The sequence below is a fragment of the Pangasianodon hypophthalmus genome, chromosome 15 (genome assembly GCF_027358585.1).
Source record: "Pangasianodon hypophthalmus isolate fPanHyp1 chromosome 15, fPanHyp1.pri, whole genome shotgun sequence".
NCBI lineage: Eukaryota > Metazoa > Chordata > Actinopteri > Siluriformes > Pangasiidae > Pangasianodon > Pangasianodon hypophthalmus.
The window spans coordinates 13,747,607-13,766,570 of NC_069724.1; the positions used below are offsets into that span (position 1 = coordinate 13,747,607).

The following is an 18,964-nucleotide window of genomic DNA, read 5'->3' on the forward strand; positions in this document are numbered from 1 at the left end:
TTCAAAGGGACAATGTTTAGTTATTGTGTTTCTGTTACGCAGGACTCACCAACGGAAGACGACAAATACGGCACAGTGAAGAGGGTGGTCCCACAACCACAGGCAGCTAAAATTCATTCCCCTGCAAATCAGGATAAAACCGCCTCCACCCCCTCTCCAAGTTCTTCCCCTCTCATTGGATCAACACCCCACACAGATGCTAACCCCTCCCTTGTTAATGAGTCAGCGTTGCTGGTTGGCTCAACCGCCTCTGACCTTTCCCTCCTCACAAACATCTCCCTCATCAGTGACTCCTCATTGTTAAACGATTCCACCAGTCTGGGTTCCCTCTGCATGTCTCCAACCGATGGTAAAATGCAACACATAAAACAAACATATGGAGATGCACAAAGTAATTCAATGTGGCAAACAATTTAATGCATAACTTTCAAGTCTTTATTTAAATAGACTTGCACTATGTTGATGTATAATTATTACCGAACTAAGCAATGCAGTGCAGTATGTGTATATACTCCATGGGTGATAAGGTACATCATTGGTAAACTGCTTATTGTGGTGTCTTAAGAGTGCACTGGATAGTCTCTACTTTGTTTTCAGGCACACCTATTCAAACTGACAATCTGTTTCAGCAGAGACCTGTAGTTTACAACAAATATGGGCTACATCCTTGTGTGGGCTACATTGCCTTAGATGCCTCCTGTGTATCTAGATGCCTGAATGGAAGTTTGTTATTTGCTAAGACTAGTAGAGACAGGATTAGGGTATGTATAATACCCAGTATTTATCCAGTATTTGATTTAAGTGTAACCTTTATGATTGCAAAAGTGCATATAATGAGAGTATTATCATGATTACATTTCTGCTGATATCTCTGTTGTGGATGTCTACCAACAGAATCCTTTTCCTAATCAAACAAGTGTAACAAACCAGGGCAATACTTTGCCCTGTAATTGGAAATGTTTTGGCCTCTAATTTGTTGGGTTTACTAAAAATCAATCTCTGACTGCAAAGATTATCTTTGTATATATTATATTTTATGTAATTGTTGAGGGACTATAATCTTCGTGTTCGCAGAAAACATATGATTGTAATGTTTTAAGTCTACCCCATGAGTCTAAACCATTAGTCTACCCCAACTTGATACCCATGTGCACATGGGCATGTTGGAGGTGGTGCTTCTATTTATCATATGGCATTTGGTATTTACAGTTCCAGTTTAGGTCTTTTGAACTATAGGTTTTTAATGTTGCTGGTTCTGCTACTTGCAGACAACTGAAACCGGGCAGTTGAAGATTGCAAAAAAGACTAGGTGACATTTTTCCAATCTGTGCCCACTGTAGCCTTAGATTCCTGTTCTTGGCTGACAGGAGTGGAACCCGATATGGTCTTCTGCTGTTATAACCCATTCAACATGTGTGTTCTGAAATGCCTTTTCTGCCAGCCATGGTTGTAAAGAGTGCTTATTTGAGTTAGTGCAGCCTTCTTGTCAGCTCGAACCAGTCTGGCCATTCTACAGTAAACATTAACTGAAGTGCTTGACCTGTATCTGCATGACGTTATGCACTGCACTGCTGCCACATGACTGGCTAACTGGATAATTGCATGAATGAGCAGTTCAGGACTTGGCCACAGAACACTTTAAGCTCCTTTATAATCTTAGGTCAGTGCATGTGGACTTCCCTCTTTTTTCACCAAACATGCTGATGGTGTGCATGACCCAAATTTGATTTTGCTCTCATCTGACCACAACACATTATGCCACTTGTAGTTCTAATGATGCTTGGTGACGTTCAGGCACTGTACTTTGTGAGATGCTCTTAGTAGGGGCTTAACAGTTGTTTAACAGTTGATTTTGAGACTAGTTGATCACAAAAATCAACTAAACTGTGCAATTCTAAAATGGTGATCTTTGGGCTCTTTTTTTTAACCATCCCCTCGCTCTCTCTCTCTCTCTCTCTCTCTCTCTCTCTGTGTTTTCTGAACAAAATTCCAGTTGTGACCGATGTGAAACCTTTTTGGCCCTAATCGTGTTTATTTTTAACTGCTTGTATATTTTGTTTATTTTGAAAGTTCTTTGGCTTTTCCCATGTTAATGGATGAAAGGGCGTTTAAATGTGTCTAATCTCATATTTATACTGCAGGGAAATAGGATAGGTTTAAACACAATTTCCTAGGAATGAAGAACAAATGAAAAATATAGAATTGTTTTCCCCAAGAGTGACAATTACATTTAAGAGAGAAAATTATTATTAAAATGTAATTATTATTATTATTATTATTAATAATTTTTTTTTTAAAAAGTACTTCTAATATTTTTTGTTGTTAGAACAGAGACAATTTCTTCTATTGGATGAGTGGACAATCTGTATTATGGCATGGAATGTTTTTTTCCCTCCCCTCCTGGGGTTTGTATACAGTGGGATCCAAAAGTCTTGTGAAAATACTTCTATTTTGCATTCTTTGCTAATTTAATGCAACAATTTTCATTACAAATTATATTATTGACAACTACTTGGGTGAAAAGTAGAATCTCTGAAATATTTACATGAATTTCAGAGTTTCTTTTTTTTTTGGTCTGTCCCCTTTTTGCTTTAATGACGGTGTGCACTCGAGTTGGGATGGACTCCACAAGTTTGTGCAAAAAACATATGATCCATTTTAGATCAAATCCATCAGTGTCGTCAGAATAAATGCTTCAGTAGTAGAAATTAGGCATGAAGAACATCTGATCTTTTGGTTAAAGAAGTTAACATGGTCAATATAGCAAATTTGCCTACATTTAAATAGAGACCCAGAAATAGTGCAGAATCTTGAATATTAAATATTCAATAAATTGAACATTTACTTTCATTGTTTTAAGTATTTCAGTATTCTCAAACCTGTATATTTCTAATTTTAAATGAAAACAATCCCAGATTTTCTCAGACTTTTGGACCCCTTTGTATATGTAAAGCATTTTGAGAATTTGAACTCAAAACAAAAAAAGGCTATACATTTATATATAAAGGCTATAATATATATTAACAAATCACATATGGATTTACAAATTAAGAACATAAAAGTATCTACTGAAAGACTCCTGTGTGTACATCTTTAAAAGATGATGTTTAATTTTAACATAGATATGCTTGTGTTTTGATAGATTTAATAACTGGAAGCCCCATTTCTATTGAGCCAGGAGGGAACAGAGGTCACTCTCTTCCCCGGCAGCCACTCTCACCTGAATGGAGCACGCTTAGAAGAAAAACAGAAGACTCTGTGAGCAAACCTTTTACTAGCTATTTTAACATGGAAACTATCCTCATATTTGTTTGGGATTTGTCTCGTTGGCAGTATCACTCGTGTTCATTAGTGCAAATAAAAGAAGCAATCTATGGGCCAAGCCCTGAGTAAAAGAAAAAAAAAACAAAGAGTCAAAAACCTGAGCCTATTTTTTCTCTTCTTTCTAAAAATGAGTGTCTTTCCTTTTTAGAAAGATGATATTCATGGACTGCCACCTACACCTCAAGTGCATGTAAGTTGCATGTGCTATCAAATACTGGTTCTTTAAAGAAAATGTGTCATTTAACATACTTTTCGACTTCAGGTAATATAGTCATATCTGTGCATCATAAATGTGTTGAACATCAGAATTTATTGTGTGTTCCAGATGGGGGCCTGTTTCTCCAAAGTATTTAATGGCTGTCCATTGAAGATTCACTGTGCTGGTACTTGGGTTTTACCAAAGACCAGAGGTACAGCTCATTTTCATTCTACTAACTGCTACTATTTGCTTCTAAAGGTTTCTCTCCATGGATGGTTATAAAATGTAATATGTTTGACCTCTTACCCAACAGATCAACATCTAATCCTGGGTGCAGAGGAGGGCATTTACACTCTCAACCTCAATGAGCTCCATGAGGACACTATGGAGAAGGTACCATCATGTGCCTAGAATTGACACATTTCTCCTTTAAATTTCAAAACAGCTATCTTAAGCTAATTTATCTATCTTAATCTGAATCACTGACTATAAACTTTGATAAGGGTGTTTGTAGGTCTTTATAAATTTAGAAGAAAAAAAAAGTTTAATTCTGTAAAATCCCCCCCCCCGATTTCCTCTATTTTTGCAGATTTATCACAATACATGTTTTCAGATCCTCAAACAAAATTTATTATACAACAAAGACAACCCGAGTAAAGACACAACACTGTTTTTAAACGATCACTTCATTTACTGAAGGAGAAAAATTATGCAACACCTATACACTTACCAAACACTTTATGAGGAACACCTGTACACCTACCCATTCATGCAATTATCTAATCAGCCAATCATGTGGCAGCAGTGCAATGCATAAAATCATGCAGATACAAGCAAGCAGCTTCAGCTAATGTTCACATCAACCATTAGAAAGTGGAAAAAACGTGATCTCAGTGATTTTGACCATGACATGACTGTTGGTGCCAGACAGGCTGGTTTGAGTATTTTTATAACTGCTGATCTCCTGGGAATTTCATGCACAACAGTCTCTAGAGTTTACTCAGAATGGTGCAATAAAGAAAAAACATTTAGTGAGTGGCAGTTCGGTGGATGGAAATGCCTTGTTGATGAGAGAGGTCAACGGAGAATGGCCAGAATGGGTCAAGTTGACAGAAAGGCTACAGTAACTCAGATAACCACTCTGTACAATTGTGTTGAGCAGAAAAGCATCTCAGAATGCACAACACGTTGAACCTTAAGACATACAGTGCATTCAGAAAATATTCAGACCCCTTCATTTTTTTCACATTTTCTTATGTTGCAGCCTTATGCTAAAATGCTTTAAATTATTTTTTTCACATCAGTCTATACTTCATACCTCATAATGACAAAGCAAAAACCAGATTTGTGATAATTTTGCAAATTTATTAAAAAGAAAAAACTGAAATATCACGTTGACAAAAGTATTCAGAACCTTTGCTATGACACTTTAAATTTAGCTCAGGTGCATCCCGTTTCTCTGTATCATCTTTGAGATGATTCTACACTTTGATTGGAGTCCACCTGTGGCAAATTCAATTGATTTGACATGATTTGGAAAGGCACACACCTGTCTAACAACATAACAAAATGAAAAAAGTGAAGGGGTCTGAATACTTTCTGAATGCACTATATGGGCTACAGCAGCAGAAGACCACATCGGGTTCCACGTCTCTCAGCCTAGAACAGAAAGTTGAGGCTGCAGTGGGCACAGGCTCACCAAAACTGGACAGTTGAAGACTGGAAAAATGTAGCCTGGTCTAATGAACCTCAGTTTCTGCTGAGGCACACAGATGGTAGGGTCAGAATTTGGTGCCAGCAGCATGAATCCATGGACCTGAACTGCCTTGTGTCAACAGTCCTGACTGGTGGAGGTGGTGTAATGGTGTGGGGAATGTTTTCTTGGCACACTTTGGGCCGGTTAATACCAAGCAATCATTGCTGGAATGCAGCAGCCTATTTTATTATTGTTGCTGACCATGCGCATCCCTTCATCTCCACAATTTACCCATCTTCTTATGGCTACTTCCAGCATGATAATGCTCCATGTCACAAAGCAAAATTTGTCTCAAACTGGTTTCGTGAACATGACAATGAATTCAGTGTTCTTCAGTGGCCTTCCCAGTCACTGGATCTGAATCCAATAGAACACATTTGGGATGTGGTAGAGCAAGAGATGCGCAGCATGAAAGTGCATCTGAAAAATCTGCAGGTACATGTGATGTCAACATGAACCATAATCTTACCATAATCTTGCTCTACTCAGTATTAGTAGAGTGTTCCTAATAAAGTGAGTGTATACCACCCATGTGAAAAAGTAATTGCCCCACGAGTCTAATAACTGGTTGTGCCAACTTTAGCAACAACAACTGCAAAAAAACACTTCCAATAACTGCAGATCAGTCTTTCACATCACTGTGGAGGCATTTTGGCCCACTCTTCTTTGCACAATTCAGCCACATTGAAGGGTGTTTTGAGCATGAACTGTCCATTTAAGGTTTTGCAACAGCATCTCAATGGGGTTCAATTCAGGACTTTGACTAGGCCACTACAAAACCTTAATTTTGTTTCTTTTGAGCCATTCAGAGGTGGACCTGCTCTTGATCGTAGTCTTGCTGCATAACTCAATTGCACTTGCACTTCAGATCACAGACTGATGACTGGACATTCTCCTTTACAGTTTTCTGATAGAGAGCAGAATTCATGCTTTCGTCTATTATTGCAAGTCACTCAGGCCCTGAAGTAGCAAAGCATCCCCACACCATCACATGACCACCACCATGTTTAACTGTTGGTATAATGTTCTTATTGTGGAATGTTGTGTTAGCTTTACACCAGATGTAATGGGACCCATGTCTTCCAAAATGGTCTACTTTCATCCCAGAGCCTTAGAAATGGCTTTGCAACCCTTTGCAGACTGATATATTTCAGTAACCATTTTTCTCATCACTTCTGGAATTTCTTTTGATTGTGGCATAGTGTGCTGCTTGTCCAGACCTTTTAGCCTACTTCATATTGCTGGAAACCTATTCAAGGTTCTGTCTAAGTGATGTTTAGATTCAACAGGGCTGTGAGTAATCAAGCCTAATTGAACCCAATTTTAAATTAAATTTGGTTAATTCGTTGATTGAGTAACTAAGAGGGCTATTACTTTTTCATACAGGCCATGTTGGATAACATTTTCCTTTAATAAATGAAATGATCATTTAAAAACTGTATTTTGAGTTAACTCAGGTTGTCTTTGTCTTATATTGATTTTTGTTTGAAGATCTGAAACAATTAGCTGTGAAAAATATGCAAAAAATAGAAGAAATCAGGAAGGAGCGAATACTTTTTTACACCATTGCAACATGTAGATTATGAACATGTGTTGGCACTATACATGATAAAGAATAAAACACAATGTGGATCATTATACCTAGATTATGTGATTATGTAATTAACTGTTATTATAGAAGTGATATCATATTAGACTGAAAACAAAGATGATTATTTTTCTATAACTGCATGTCCTGAATTTCATGTGAATATTTTTATTTATTCTTTTCTAAATTCTTTTCTGCAAATTTTGCCTTAAATTACATTTGAAGTGGAATTTAAATAGTGGCTTTAAACACCATGTTTAATACAGTCAGGTCCATAAATATTTGGACATTGACAAAGTTGTTTTTATTTCAGCTGTCTACCATAGTATATTGGAGTTTAAATTAAATATTTATAAATAAATAAAAATGTGCAGACTTTCAGCTTTAATTTGAGGGTATTTACATCACAATCAGGTGAGCAGTGTAGAAATTATAGCACTTAGAAATTATATGCCTCCCTTTTTAATGGACCAAAACTAAATGGTCAAACTAACTTAATCATAAATTAAATAGTACCTGACTATATATTGCCTTTGCAGCAGTGGTAATATCTGGTAAATTCTGACTCACTCCTCTATCATCAGTCAGATTGAAATGATTATCCTTTTATACTTGATAACATTTATTTTTTTAATTTTATTTGCCAGTTGCTCCCACAGAGATGTAGCTGGCTATATATCATGAACAATGTGCTAATGTCTGTCTCAGGTATGTTCAAACTATACTGAATCCATTAGCATTTTTGTACTGTACCCCATCGAAACATGTAAATCTGGAGTCTGTGTATATCTTCTGTGGTCCACAGGAAAGTCCTCACAGCTGACCTCCCACAGTCTGTCTGCACTCTTTGAGCACCGTGAAAACATGCAACGGCGCCAAGGTCACCTGTCAATCAACGCCCACCGCCTGAGTACGAGAATCAGCTCAAGGTCTGCAGCACTATAGGCATAAAGCATATTCATTTTTATTAACTGCCATAAGTCTCTCAGCAGTTGATGCTTGTTAACCAAGGTTAGGATTATTTGTTTACCCATGCTAAAGTCTATGTTCTTATATTATATATTCTTGTTTCTGCAGGAAGTATGCCATGTCTGTGAAGATCCCGGACACTAAGGGCTGTAGAAGGTGTAGTGTAGGTAAAGAACAACACTGTAATTTGTTGAAACAACTGTTGACACATAACCCTTGTCTCTCATATATTGTTTTGATATTCTTTTTTCTCTGCCTCAGTACGGAACCCCTATACGGACAGCGTATTCTTGTGTGCCGCAGTGCCAAGCGGTCTGGTTCTTCTCCTGTGGTATGAGCCAATGCAGAAGTTCATGCAACTCAAAGTAAGCGTGAATGATGAAACGGCAAATATGAATGAATGGATGGATGGATGGATGGATGGATGAAAGCCCACATTCATGAAGATGAGTATGCTTATAATATGCCATGTAATTTTTGCAACAAAGAAATTCCATCTTTGGCATCCCATAATGACTGATAAAGCACCAAAATATTCCATAATGGATTACTGCCTTGCTTATATATATTATTCCACAGCACTCTCAATTCTGATAGGTCAGAGGGTGTGAATTAATTTTTATTACACAACTGTGCTGTTGAATTCTTGAATTAGGTATTAATGAATTTTCTATAACGGCAGCTCTGATAGTGGTTTATATTAATGTGCATGTTCTAATACGTTATTGTTTCTATAGTAACAACTCATTCACAAGGGCTTGTACAATGGATGATGACTAATGATAAATTGATTTAGAAAATTTAATTTAACAAAGAAAAAAATATGATCATTGATGTGGTGAAGCCTTCTTTTAGTAGAAGTTTAGTTAACATTTACGGAAGGAGTGTCTAGTAGTGTCAGAGCGTTGTAAAAAGCCAGTAGGTTTTCCAACACTGGTGAGTCTTCATGATAGGACTTTGCACTTTTCCAGTTTCTGGGTTTTTGTCTTATTAACTTTTCAAGCTATAATGTAAGTTATAACAGGAACTGTCTCATGGACAAAAATAAATGTAGTGTTCTTTAACTGATTTAAAAAAATTAATGTTTGCAAATTGCTGTGGAATAAGAGGAATAAACCACTTCATGATGTGCTGTTATATGAAAATAATCAACATCATGGTGGCAACAATAAATCACTTCTCATCACACCAGTCCATCATTGATTATTTCCCTATAACAGCACACCCTGTCGTGTTTTATTCTTAACGTGACTATAATAAGAGGTTGTGATTGGGAAATGTCAGATGACCAAACTGAGAGGAAAAAAAATGTCATTTACCGGTTTCCTCAAGACTGTTCTGAAATTCAGTCTCAGGTTATCTGTAGTAGTGTCTTCACATTCAGTCTCATCTACAGTAGGTCATCTACAGTAATTTCCCACAGTATGTGTAGTACAGTGTGAGCTCCTGCAGCTTGAGATATCATATAGTGTGTGCTTTACACTTTATTTATTCCCTAAAATAGCCTTGTTGTAACTGTAAGGACAACACAATGCCTTTTTTATTTCTTATCTCTCTACTTCTCTCTCTTCTTCAGCACATACCTCTGAATCTGCCTGAGTCCTTGCCAATCTTTGAGCTTCTGGTGCAGGAGAGTGAGGAACTTCCACAAGTGTGTGTGGGGGTGCACTACAGAAATCACAACTCTGGAGAGGCCATGGATCATCTACAATTCAACATCATCCCTCTTGATGATTCACCTAGAGGACACCCAGGTACACACACACACACACACACACACACACACACACACACACACACACACACACATGACAATAAAATGTAATCACCTTCTTGATATGTATAAAACGATAGAGTTATTTGCTCCACAGGACAGTTTAGAGTGTTTCCAGTAAAGTTATCCTACTAATTACAATGTTGTGGAGATGGGATATAAGTCTCAGTGTATATACAGTAGACTAAATATGCAGGTTCATATAGTTGCATCATTGGATTCACAGATGGTGAGAGTCTCAAACTGAAACAAGTAACTCAACTGGATAGAGACACAGTCCTCATAGCTCTGGAAGGTATATTAATTTTATCCTGTTTTAAAATGCATATTTTATGGTTAAAACTATCTGTATAGTACTAAATCAGTACTCATTGGTCTGTTCCCTGCAGACACTGTGAAAGCTGTAAATCTGCAGGGCTGCTCCAGCAAAGGCTTGATTTCAGAACTCACCTTCGACTTCTCCATTGAGACACTTGGTGAGCACAGGGTGTTGCCCCACTTGAGCTAGTTTACTGAAACTATATTCAGCAGAGATTCACCAATAAATACATGGCTCAGTAATAAATAAATATTAATATATATACAAACTAATACTAATATTAAATAGTAATGAATGACAACAAAGTAAATACATTGACATCCATTCCCATGAAATCAACTACTTAATGCTATTAATGATATCGTTTCCTTGATTCTAGTATGTTTCTTGTATGTTTTTATGAGTAATCGTATTATTTTGTTGATGTCAGCGCACTAAAACCATTAATGTTTCCCCACAGTGTGCTTGCAGGACAGTGTTCTTGCCTTTTGGAAACATGGACTTAAGGGAAAGAGCTTACAAAGTGGCGAGGTATATCTGATGTCATTCAAAATACTTACCAATTCTTTCAAATTCTAGCCCACCTAAAAGCTCAATCCAGTCCAATACAGCTTTTAAATCAGACAAGCGACGGCTCACTTTCCCAATAGTATGATTTTTGTTATCAGATTGTTGAATAAGACAGGGTTTGGCAAAATTCTTGTTTAGAAAGGCTTTATTCTTTCCTGCAGGTAGTGCAGGAGATCACAGATGAGAGTCGTGTCTTCCAGGTGCTGGGGACAAATAAGTATGTTCTACAACATTTACACACAACCATTCTAGCACAGGAACATAAGAAACAAGAATATTGAACAAATTTTCAAAACAAGCTTAAATGGTGTTAAATCCTCTTTTCTATAGGGATATCATCTTACAAAGCACTCCCACGGATGATCCGTCTGCCATGAGCAACCTTTATATCCTTACTGGCCACGAGAGCAGCTATTAATGCAACTCAGGAACCTTTAAATTAATCCACAGTCAAGAAGGCACTTCTGTCCTCTACAACAAATAAAGGGGGAGCCCTCAGATCCTGTAGGTGGGAGACAGAGAGCACCGGCATCATTTCTGCCAATGAGAGAAGTCCTGCAGATTCACACAGAAACAAGAAGAAGAGGAAAGAAAGGGAGGGTTGAGCTGCCAGAGGCTCTGACACAACAGCAAATCAGCAGAGAGATAAAATGATGAACTATCGTTAGTACAGTCAAAGACAACGAAGGACATTAAGCAAAACTGTGGGGTTTGTTTGGACTGTACTGTAGGAGCATGGTTTGGTAATGTAATGTAGCAGATAAGACTGTTAGCCACGACTCACCTGAAGGTTAAACAGTTATGGTAGCAAACAGCAATGCTTGTCCTGTTCTCTGTTTTACTGATGGTTGTACTACAGCAAATCTTGACTGTCTTTGGTGGTGTTGTACTTTTGTAGAATGGTGTGTGTTTTGGTGTCTGTTTTGTAGGCAGCTGAGCGAGAGTTGACTCATTTGATCATCAGATCAGAGAAATATAGTATTCTTACTAATGAGAATGTCCATTGCACTGTGAAACTAAGGATGTAGAAATCAACAGAAAGTATTAACACTGTTCTGAATTATATTTGAATTATATTAGTATCTGTGTATCTACCCATCCATGCATCCATTCTCTGTTATGCTTAACCTACGCAGGGTCGTGGGGTAGGCTGGAGCGTATCCCAGGGGACTCGGGGCACGAGGCAGGGGACACCCTGGACAGGATGCCAGGGCACAATCACACACCCACTTACATACTACAGACAATTTGGAAATGCCAATCATCTGGTCTTTGGACTAGGAGAGGAAACCGGAGTAAACCACCTAAAGCATGGGGAGAACATGCAAACTCCGCGCACACACAGGGCGGAGGCGGGATTCAAACCCCCCAACCCCAGAGGTGCGAGACAACAGTGCTAACCACTAAGCCACCATGCCAGTAATCACTATAGGAATTTTATAATTCTCTCCTAAGAACACCTGCCTAGAAATACACAACAATAAGATCTAACAAGCAACAGAAATTATCATAAGATAATGAACTGAGTCATTTCTAATGCTTCACAATTGACTCCTAAAATACTCATCTACTTACACTAGATGTACATAAAAGAACAAAAACAAAATTTCATGTAAGTGGTGATCATCATAACAACTGTTACATCATCAGGGCAGTATTCTTACCATATTTCATCAGTATTCATCAAATCATAGAAGTTATCACATGACCAAGACATTAATATGAATGGTACATCCAAAATCAAGTACATTATTTTGCAATTCGAGGTCATGAAATCTTAGTGTGTGGGATATAAGCTATTTTTACCATGCTCTTGAGTTGTTGAATTAATAAAATAATGCCATGTTTTTGTAATTCGATTTTCTCTCATTTTCTGTAAGATTGAGCACTCATCTGCTACGCTTCATACTGTGGTTTCATCAAACTCTCAGACAGTGGCACTGTACTTAACAGAGCTTCTCTCTTGAGATCATATTGAGCAAGAACAAGTAGAACTCGATGCCAGTCAACAGGGATGCCTCCACCACCACCAAGTCTACTCCTTGTTACTAATTTATAAGCAGGAAATGCTTTCGTGATGTTGCTGATGTTCGTATTGCTTTTCTCTTGACTTTATTTACATATGTGAACTTGAAGTAATCCAAAAGTAATCAGATGACATTACTTTCATATTGTAATACATGGATTACATCACTAATGACATTTTTATGAAGTAATTTGTAACTGTAATGCAATACATTTTTAAAGTAAACTCCCAGCCCTGCATGCAGTAAGTAAAAAGTAATATCACAACTTGTGATTGGTGGTTTCACACCTATAGCCAGTTGACCTTTCTACAGCAGTGTTGCAGTGAAGCATGTCCTGTGTTCTACACACATCCTGAATGAGATGGGGTCCGAGTGTTGTGTCCTGTTTTCTCTGAACGAGATGGGGTCCGAGTGTTGTGTCCTGTTTTCTCTGAACGAGATGGGGTCTGCATGTCTTGTCCTGTTCTCATGTCCTGTTTTCTCTGAATTAGATGGGGTCTGAGTGTCCTGTCCTGTTCTCATGTCTTGTTTTCTCTGAATTAGATGGGGTCTGCGTGTCCTGTTCTCATGTCTTGTTTTCTCTGAGATGTCCTGTCCTGTCCTGTCCTGCTCTCATGTCTTGTTTTCTCTGAATGAGATGGGGTCTGAGTGTCCTGTCCTATTCTCATGTCTTGTTTTCTCTGAATGAGATGGGTTCTGAGTGTCCTGTTCTCATGTCTTGTTTTCTCTGAATGAGATGGGTTCTGAGTGTCCTGTTCTCATGTCTTGTTTTCTCTGAATGAGATGGGTTCTGAGTGTCCTGTTCTCATGTCTTGTTTTCTCTGAATGAGATGTGGTCTGAGTGTCCTGTCCTGTTCTCATGTCTTGTTTTCTCTGAATGAGATGGGGTCTGAGTGTCCTGTCCTGTTCTCATGTCTTGTTTTCTCTGAATGAGATGGGGTCTGAGTGTCCTGTCCTGTTCTCATGTCTTGTTTTCTCTGAATGAGATGGGGTCTGAGTGATTATGTGGACGCCAGATGGCACTAGTTTCTATTCATGCTGTGAGTTTTGGAGACGGGATACAGTCTTTTCTGAGCTATCTTCGATTCGGTTGAAGAAGAAATACACAGAGAAGGCTTGGCTGTGGTTGATTAGAAATACAAAGCGTTACACATGTATAATATAAAGCCAGAAGATCTGTGTTATAAATACAAGTTCTGCGCCATATTCTCATCCTACTGATGTTATACTAACAGTAATGAGCAGTGTCTGATCTCCAGAAACGAGCTTTACATGCAGGAATCCGCACTCAGATCTGGTCTGAATCAGAAACGTTTCCTCGCATTGTTTGTTTGTTTGTTTGTTTGTTTGTTTAGTTAATGGCTCTGCAGGTTGCTTGCTTGTCTTTTAGACAGCCATACGCAGGTCTCGTGCTGAATGGTGTGAAATCTGTAGAGACACGCTGGCGCCCTCTGCTGGCGGAGATGAAGAACTGCACTCTGGCCATCCACATAGCACAGAAGGACTGGGAAGGAGACGACTGGAGAAACATCCTCATGGAGAATTTGGCCATGAAACAGTCTGAAGTAGAAGAGCTTCTGGAATCCGGGGAAAGATATGGCCGTGGTGTTGTGGCAGGTGAAATGATTTGCATATTCCTGCATGCTGCAATATCAGTATTACAAAAACCAGTAGCAAGTTTTTTTTTTTTAACAATATCAAGTCAAGCGACTTAATTATCATTTCAACCATATACAGCTAGTACAGTACACTGTGACACAAAACAACATTCTTCCAGGACCAGGGTGCTACATAAACCAACACAGAACTACACGAGACTCCACATTACTACATAAAGTGACTTGTGACTTGACTTGTGGCCAAGTATGGTGACCCATACTCGGAATTTGTGCTCTGCATTTAACCCATCCAAGTGCACACACACAGTAGTGAACACACACACACACAGTGAACACACATCCGGAGCAGTGGGCAGCCTTTTTTGCTGCGGTGCCCGGGGAGCAGTTGGGGGTTCACCTTCAGGTTGCAAGTCTGACTCTCTATCCATTAGGCCACGACTGCCCCCAATTTGTGCACGGGCAAACAGCTGAAGACAATAACTATGAAAACAGTACAACTACTAAATCAAGACAATAACTACTAAAACAAGACAGTAGGCACAGTAAGAGACCATGCAGCGCTGAGCAGTACACAGTTCTAGTGTGAAAGTGTCAGATATAACAGTAGTGCAAAAGAATAACGATAAAATAAGATGCTGTGAATGTAAATGTAACATACTATGACAGTATTTTAGCAGATAAGCTTATACCATATATATATATATATATATATATATATATATATATATATATATATATATATATATATAGCACTTGTTGGGGTAGCAGCCAGGTAGAGAGTATAGTAGTGACTATATAAATATAGTAGCAGCAAAAATGCAGATAGTCAATACAGAAATGTGCAAGAATTGTGAAGGGAGTGGGATGGTGTTCAGCTGAGTGTGTGTGTGTGTGTGTGTGTGTGTGTGTTGTCAGTCCAGTCTCTTGAGTATTGAGGAGTCTGATGACTTGGGGGAAGAAACTGTTACACAGTCTGGCCATGAGAGCCTGAATATATTGTGCATCCCCAGTTTACACAAATTTGTCATTGCTGATCAGGTCTTGTGGATGTTGGGGAAACATGGCTCTGTTCTGAAGATGTCCCTCCAGAGCAGATGAGAGAGCTGGAAAAAGCAGCTTGCCTGACTGGACTTGCCCAAAAATACCTCACGAGACTGTCCAGTCCGCGCTGGCTCACACAGCCGCTGTATTCAAGAGGCCATAAAGACGTGTGGATGGTAAGGATTCCAGCACATCTGCTACCTTCTGATCCTGTGGCTGAGTTATTCTAGCAGTCACTGAGACTTGAAGTGCTGTCAGTTTACTGACATACTGACAGATCTGTGAATGATTGTATCAATGACTATTCTTTTTTTCACAGTTATTCTTCTTATTCACTGGCACCAAATGTTTTCCCTTTACTAGCAATAACTTCTTAATCCCATATTGCTCATTTACAATACTAGAAATTAAATACATCATATATCTAATACCAGTGTTGCTTCAAAAACCTTTTATTTTGAATGTAGGTGTAAGATTTTAGGATATATTAGCAAAAATGCTGATTTATTAAAGCGGTCACTCCGAGACTTGCAGATGAGGTGATGAAAGAAATAAAAAAAAAAAAAAAAAAAATCCCTCTATCATGACCTTTCTTGTCTATAAGCAGTTTACTCAATCATTTTGTTTTTACTCTGTTATAACTGAGTAAAAAGAAATCAAGTATTTAAAATCAAAATTGTTGCACTACCCTTTATTATGTGTCTACAGTCAAAATCATGTAAACACCTAGACTTGGTTGGTGTCTGTGAAGAAAGCTGAGAACCTTGGTCATGAACAGTTGCTTTTTAAGATATGATGTAGCTCATCTAGCTTCTCCCATTTGATAGATCTGGAAGCCTTCGAGCAATGTTCTGAGATACAGTTTTGCAATGATGTGATGATAACCATCTCAGCTGAATGTCAAGATGTCAAAGGAAATTATTTTTGATCCAAAAGGAATTGCTGACCACAGGCCTGCCACTATTTATAAAAAAAAAAAAACATGTCCCAAGTTTCTTATTTCTTATTACTTACATGATATTCTTAAGTATCTGGGTGTAGATATTGACAGCATAGTGTGGTGGAAGACATACTTTGCTAAACTTTGTGTTAGACTGCAGCAAAATTATCCTTTCTGCAAAGACTGCAGATTTTTGGAGTAGAACAGAAGCTCGCAAACTTTTACAGGGAGATATTGGAGAACATCATAAGGTATTGCATTCTAGCTTGGTTTGGTAATTTTTACAGTACACCAATGGGAGTTAACACTCTTCTCTTGAGTTGATTTATGAGCATTCTGAACCCATCTGTACTCTGAGTACCAGGTTCTTCCTCTGGGCAGTAACTTTTCAATGCCAACGTGTAAATAAAACCAGTTCAAAAATCTGGTTATTTTGTACCTGCATAAAGCATCAAGCTGATATAGTGGTATGTATATATGTATGCGTGTATGTACAATTACGACTGAATTGTGCAGAACTTATGGTTTTTTTTTTTTTAATGTAATAATAAGCAAGTGGTTAGAAAGAAAAATTCCCCCAGTGGGACAATAAAGATCCTCTCATCACAAAATTATTACATTCATGTGTGCAACTGAAATAAAAACTATTTAAACTTGTCAAGATGATCCACATATAAAATATCAGTAACTCATACCTCAGAGTATGAGTCGAAGCCTATAAATCATTCACATTAATGAGTCCGTACACATACGTACAATTACACAAACTCAGTTCTTGTAGGATATGAATGCTTTAATGAACTAGATTTTTTTTATTGTGGAAATGCTCCTATGAACAATTTACAAATAAATTCATATCCAACTTGATAAATGAGGCCAATTGTTTGCACATCAAAATGGTCTTGAAAGGGTAAACTTTATTAGTTGGTATTATATATAACATTTTAATGTAGTAGTGACACCTGTGATATAGGCAGAGACGGATTCAAATGCAGTGAGAGTTTATTGTACAACATACCAGCAAACAAATCCAAATCAGAAGTCAAGATCATAATCCAAAAACAGGCAGTAGTTCAGGCAATGTACAAACCCTACAAAAGCTGGGTAAGTCAGGTATAATCACACTGAGCACTACTTTGCAAATGAGTGCATGAACCTGAGGCCCTTATATACTGTGAAGTGTGAATGTACTCAGGTGTGTGTGATTAAAAGTTAGGCGACTGTATACGTGACAAAGTCCCTTCTTGGGAGGTGTAGTCTATGGTGGCCATACTTGTAGGCTGCAGTGTGTTCTGGGAAATCGAGTTCTCTGAGACTATGGGAATTGGCCTGACACCCATATCCAAGCTAAACTCTGTGAAAAAATCATACCATTTAGTTCATCAACAAGTTCGTGTAAATGTAATTAAACAAACCTTGGTGCTCTAAATCTGTAGTAATTCTTATGCATTTTGAATTTTAAAGAACAGTATAGGAACTGAATTTGGAGACCACAGCTTATGTTTGTTTTCTTTGTTTATGGACTACTGTAACCATTCTGATTTGTACTTTAGGAAATTGACAAAGATGTTTATATGCCATGTAAACTACACACATATATCATAAGATTATTCAATGTTCATTATGAAACTGATTACCTGAATGTAACAGCATTCGACTACCACTCACGGCATCTGATCTTAAACTCTATATGTATATATATATTTTACTCCACATTTAAATTTATTTTTCATTTCTTTCTTTTATGGGCTTATCTTTTTCCCCAACTAATTAACAAGTAATCAGTAGTTAAATATTCACACTGAGATACTGTGTTGGCAAAGTTACAAATAAATATTAAAAATCTGTATTGCAATTACTGGCTTCTGCTTTTCCTTAACTGGTGTCAACTGTCATTTAATAAAATTTTAACTTTTATTACATTTAAATAGAAAACTATTTCAGAATTTGTATTGAGCAGTAACAATCTTGATGTAATATGTGAAAAGGATATGATGCTTTGTGCTATATTGTCTCGTAATGCTTACAGTATATGATGTAGTCAACAATACCCAGCCCTAATTTCTCTGGGTTGAAAAATATTTGCTCGTACTCCCCTGTTGGCTATCTATATAGCCAACATGCAAACAAGGGGAGTACCGGCACCTATTTTTCAACCTGGAGAAATATCTAAAGTCCTGGGCAAGACTTCATCGCACTGCAGATGACCCACAGTCATGGCAGTGTTAATCTGTAAATCTAACCAAAGATAGAGAATTCATTTGAAACATACTGTAACTGGATAAACAAAGCATAAGTGAATGATTAAATGTATTCACAACTGAAAATTTACAAAAACTGGAAATAAAGAGTTGTTTGGTTAGTGGATGAGATAACTGGATGAGATTATTAACAATTAACAGCGCCAAAAATGACATGACATTAAAACATCTTGCAGAAAGCAAATTAACATTTTGAAGTGAGGAACATTTTGCCGCCATGTTGAAGTGACGTCACGGAATCACAGTCGCAGCTCACCAAAAGCTGACTTTCCGAGTAGGAATTACGAGTTGGAGCTTTCCTACTTTCCTACTTGGCCATGAACGTACCTGGCACGCACTAGGCACTAACCAAACAACTCTTTAATTCCAGTTTTTGTAGACGTACTGTACGTCTTCATTTTAATCCCGAGTTCAGCCTGCTATGTTCTCGCGAGCGCTCTAACGTGGGAAGTATTAGACGTAACAATGCTTACCTTTAAATGGTTAAATGGGATATATATATATATATATATATATATAGTTATTCTGTATAAATATACATATACACAGAATAACAATACAGAAGGAAAAGCCTGGC

At 37.8% G+C, this 18,964-nt stretch overlaps 2 protein-coding genes across 2 annotated transcripts in view; both read left to right on the forward strand.

Moving 5' to 3' along the window:
• map4k6 (mitogen-activated protein kinase kinase kinase kinase 6) overlaps positions 1-13,111 on the forward strand; it is a 30,896-nt gene extending 17,785 nt beyond the window's left edge. The window contains exons 18-32 of the mRNA XM_026941206.3: positions 43-349; positions 3,143-3,258; positions 3,473-3,514; positions 3,650-3,734; positions 3,837-3,916; positions 7,515-7,575; positions 7,673-7,796; positions 7,945-8,003; positions 8,098-8,201; positions 9,413-9,590; positions 9,837-9,905; positions 10,000-10,086; positions 10,390-10,460; positions 10,661-10,716; positions 10,830-13,111. Coding sequence (XP_026797007.3) covers positions 43-349; positions 3,143-3,258; positions 3,473-3,514; positions 3,650-3,734; positions 3,837-3,916; positions 7,515-7,575; positions 7,673-7,796; positions 7,945-8,003; positions 8,098-8,201; positions 9,413-9,590; positions 9,837-9,905; positions 10,000-10,086; positions 10,390-10,460; positions 10,661-10,716; positions 10,830-10,917 — 1,527 coding nt within the window. The 3' untranslated portion in view covers positions 10,918-13,111. The remainder of the gene's footprint in view (positions 1-42; positions 350-3,142; positions 3,259-3,472; positions 3,515-3,649; positions 3,735-3,836; positions 3,917-7,514; positions 7,576-7,672; positions 7,797-7,944; positions 8,004-8,097; positions 8,202-9,412; positions 9,591-9,836; positions 9,906-9,999; positions 10,087-10,389; positions 10,461-10,660; positions 10,717-10,829) is intronic.
• A 503-nt stretch (positions 13,112-13,614) lies between these two features.
• Positions 13,615-17,965, forward strand: zgc:110222 (uncharacterized protein LOC550336 homolog). Its single transcript, XM_026941455.3, has 2 exons — positions 13,615-14,143; positions 15,184-17,965. The coding sequence occupies exons 1-2, from the start codon at positions 13,885-13,887 to the stop codon at positions 15,414-15,416; spliced, it is 492 nt and encodes a 163-aa protein (XP_026797256.1). The 5' UTR covers positions 13,615-13,884; the 3' UTR covers positions 15,417-17,965.
• The last annotated feature ends 999 nt before the right edge of the window (positions 17,966-18,964 follow it).

What these genes read in the sequence shown, in the direction of transcription:
- zgc:110222 (XM_026941455.3), top strand. Translation starts at nt 13,885, where the DNA reads ATGGCTCTGCAGGTTGCTTGCTTGTCTTTTAGACAGCCATACGCAGGT. An exon ending in TGGCCGTGGTGTTGTGGCAG is followed by an intron (nt 14,144 to 15,183) that starts GTGAAATGATTT and finishes ATTGCTGATCAG; the next exon opens with GTCTTGTGGATGTTGGGGAA.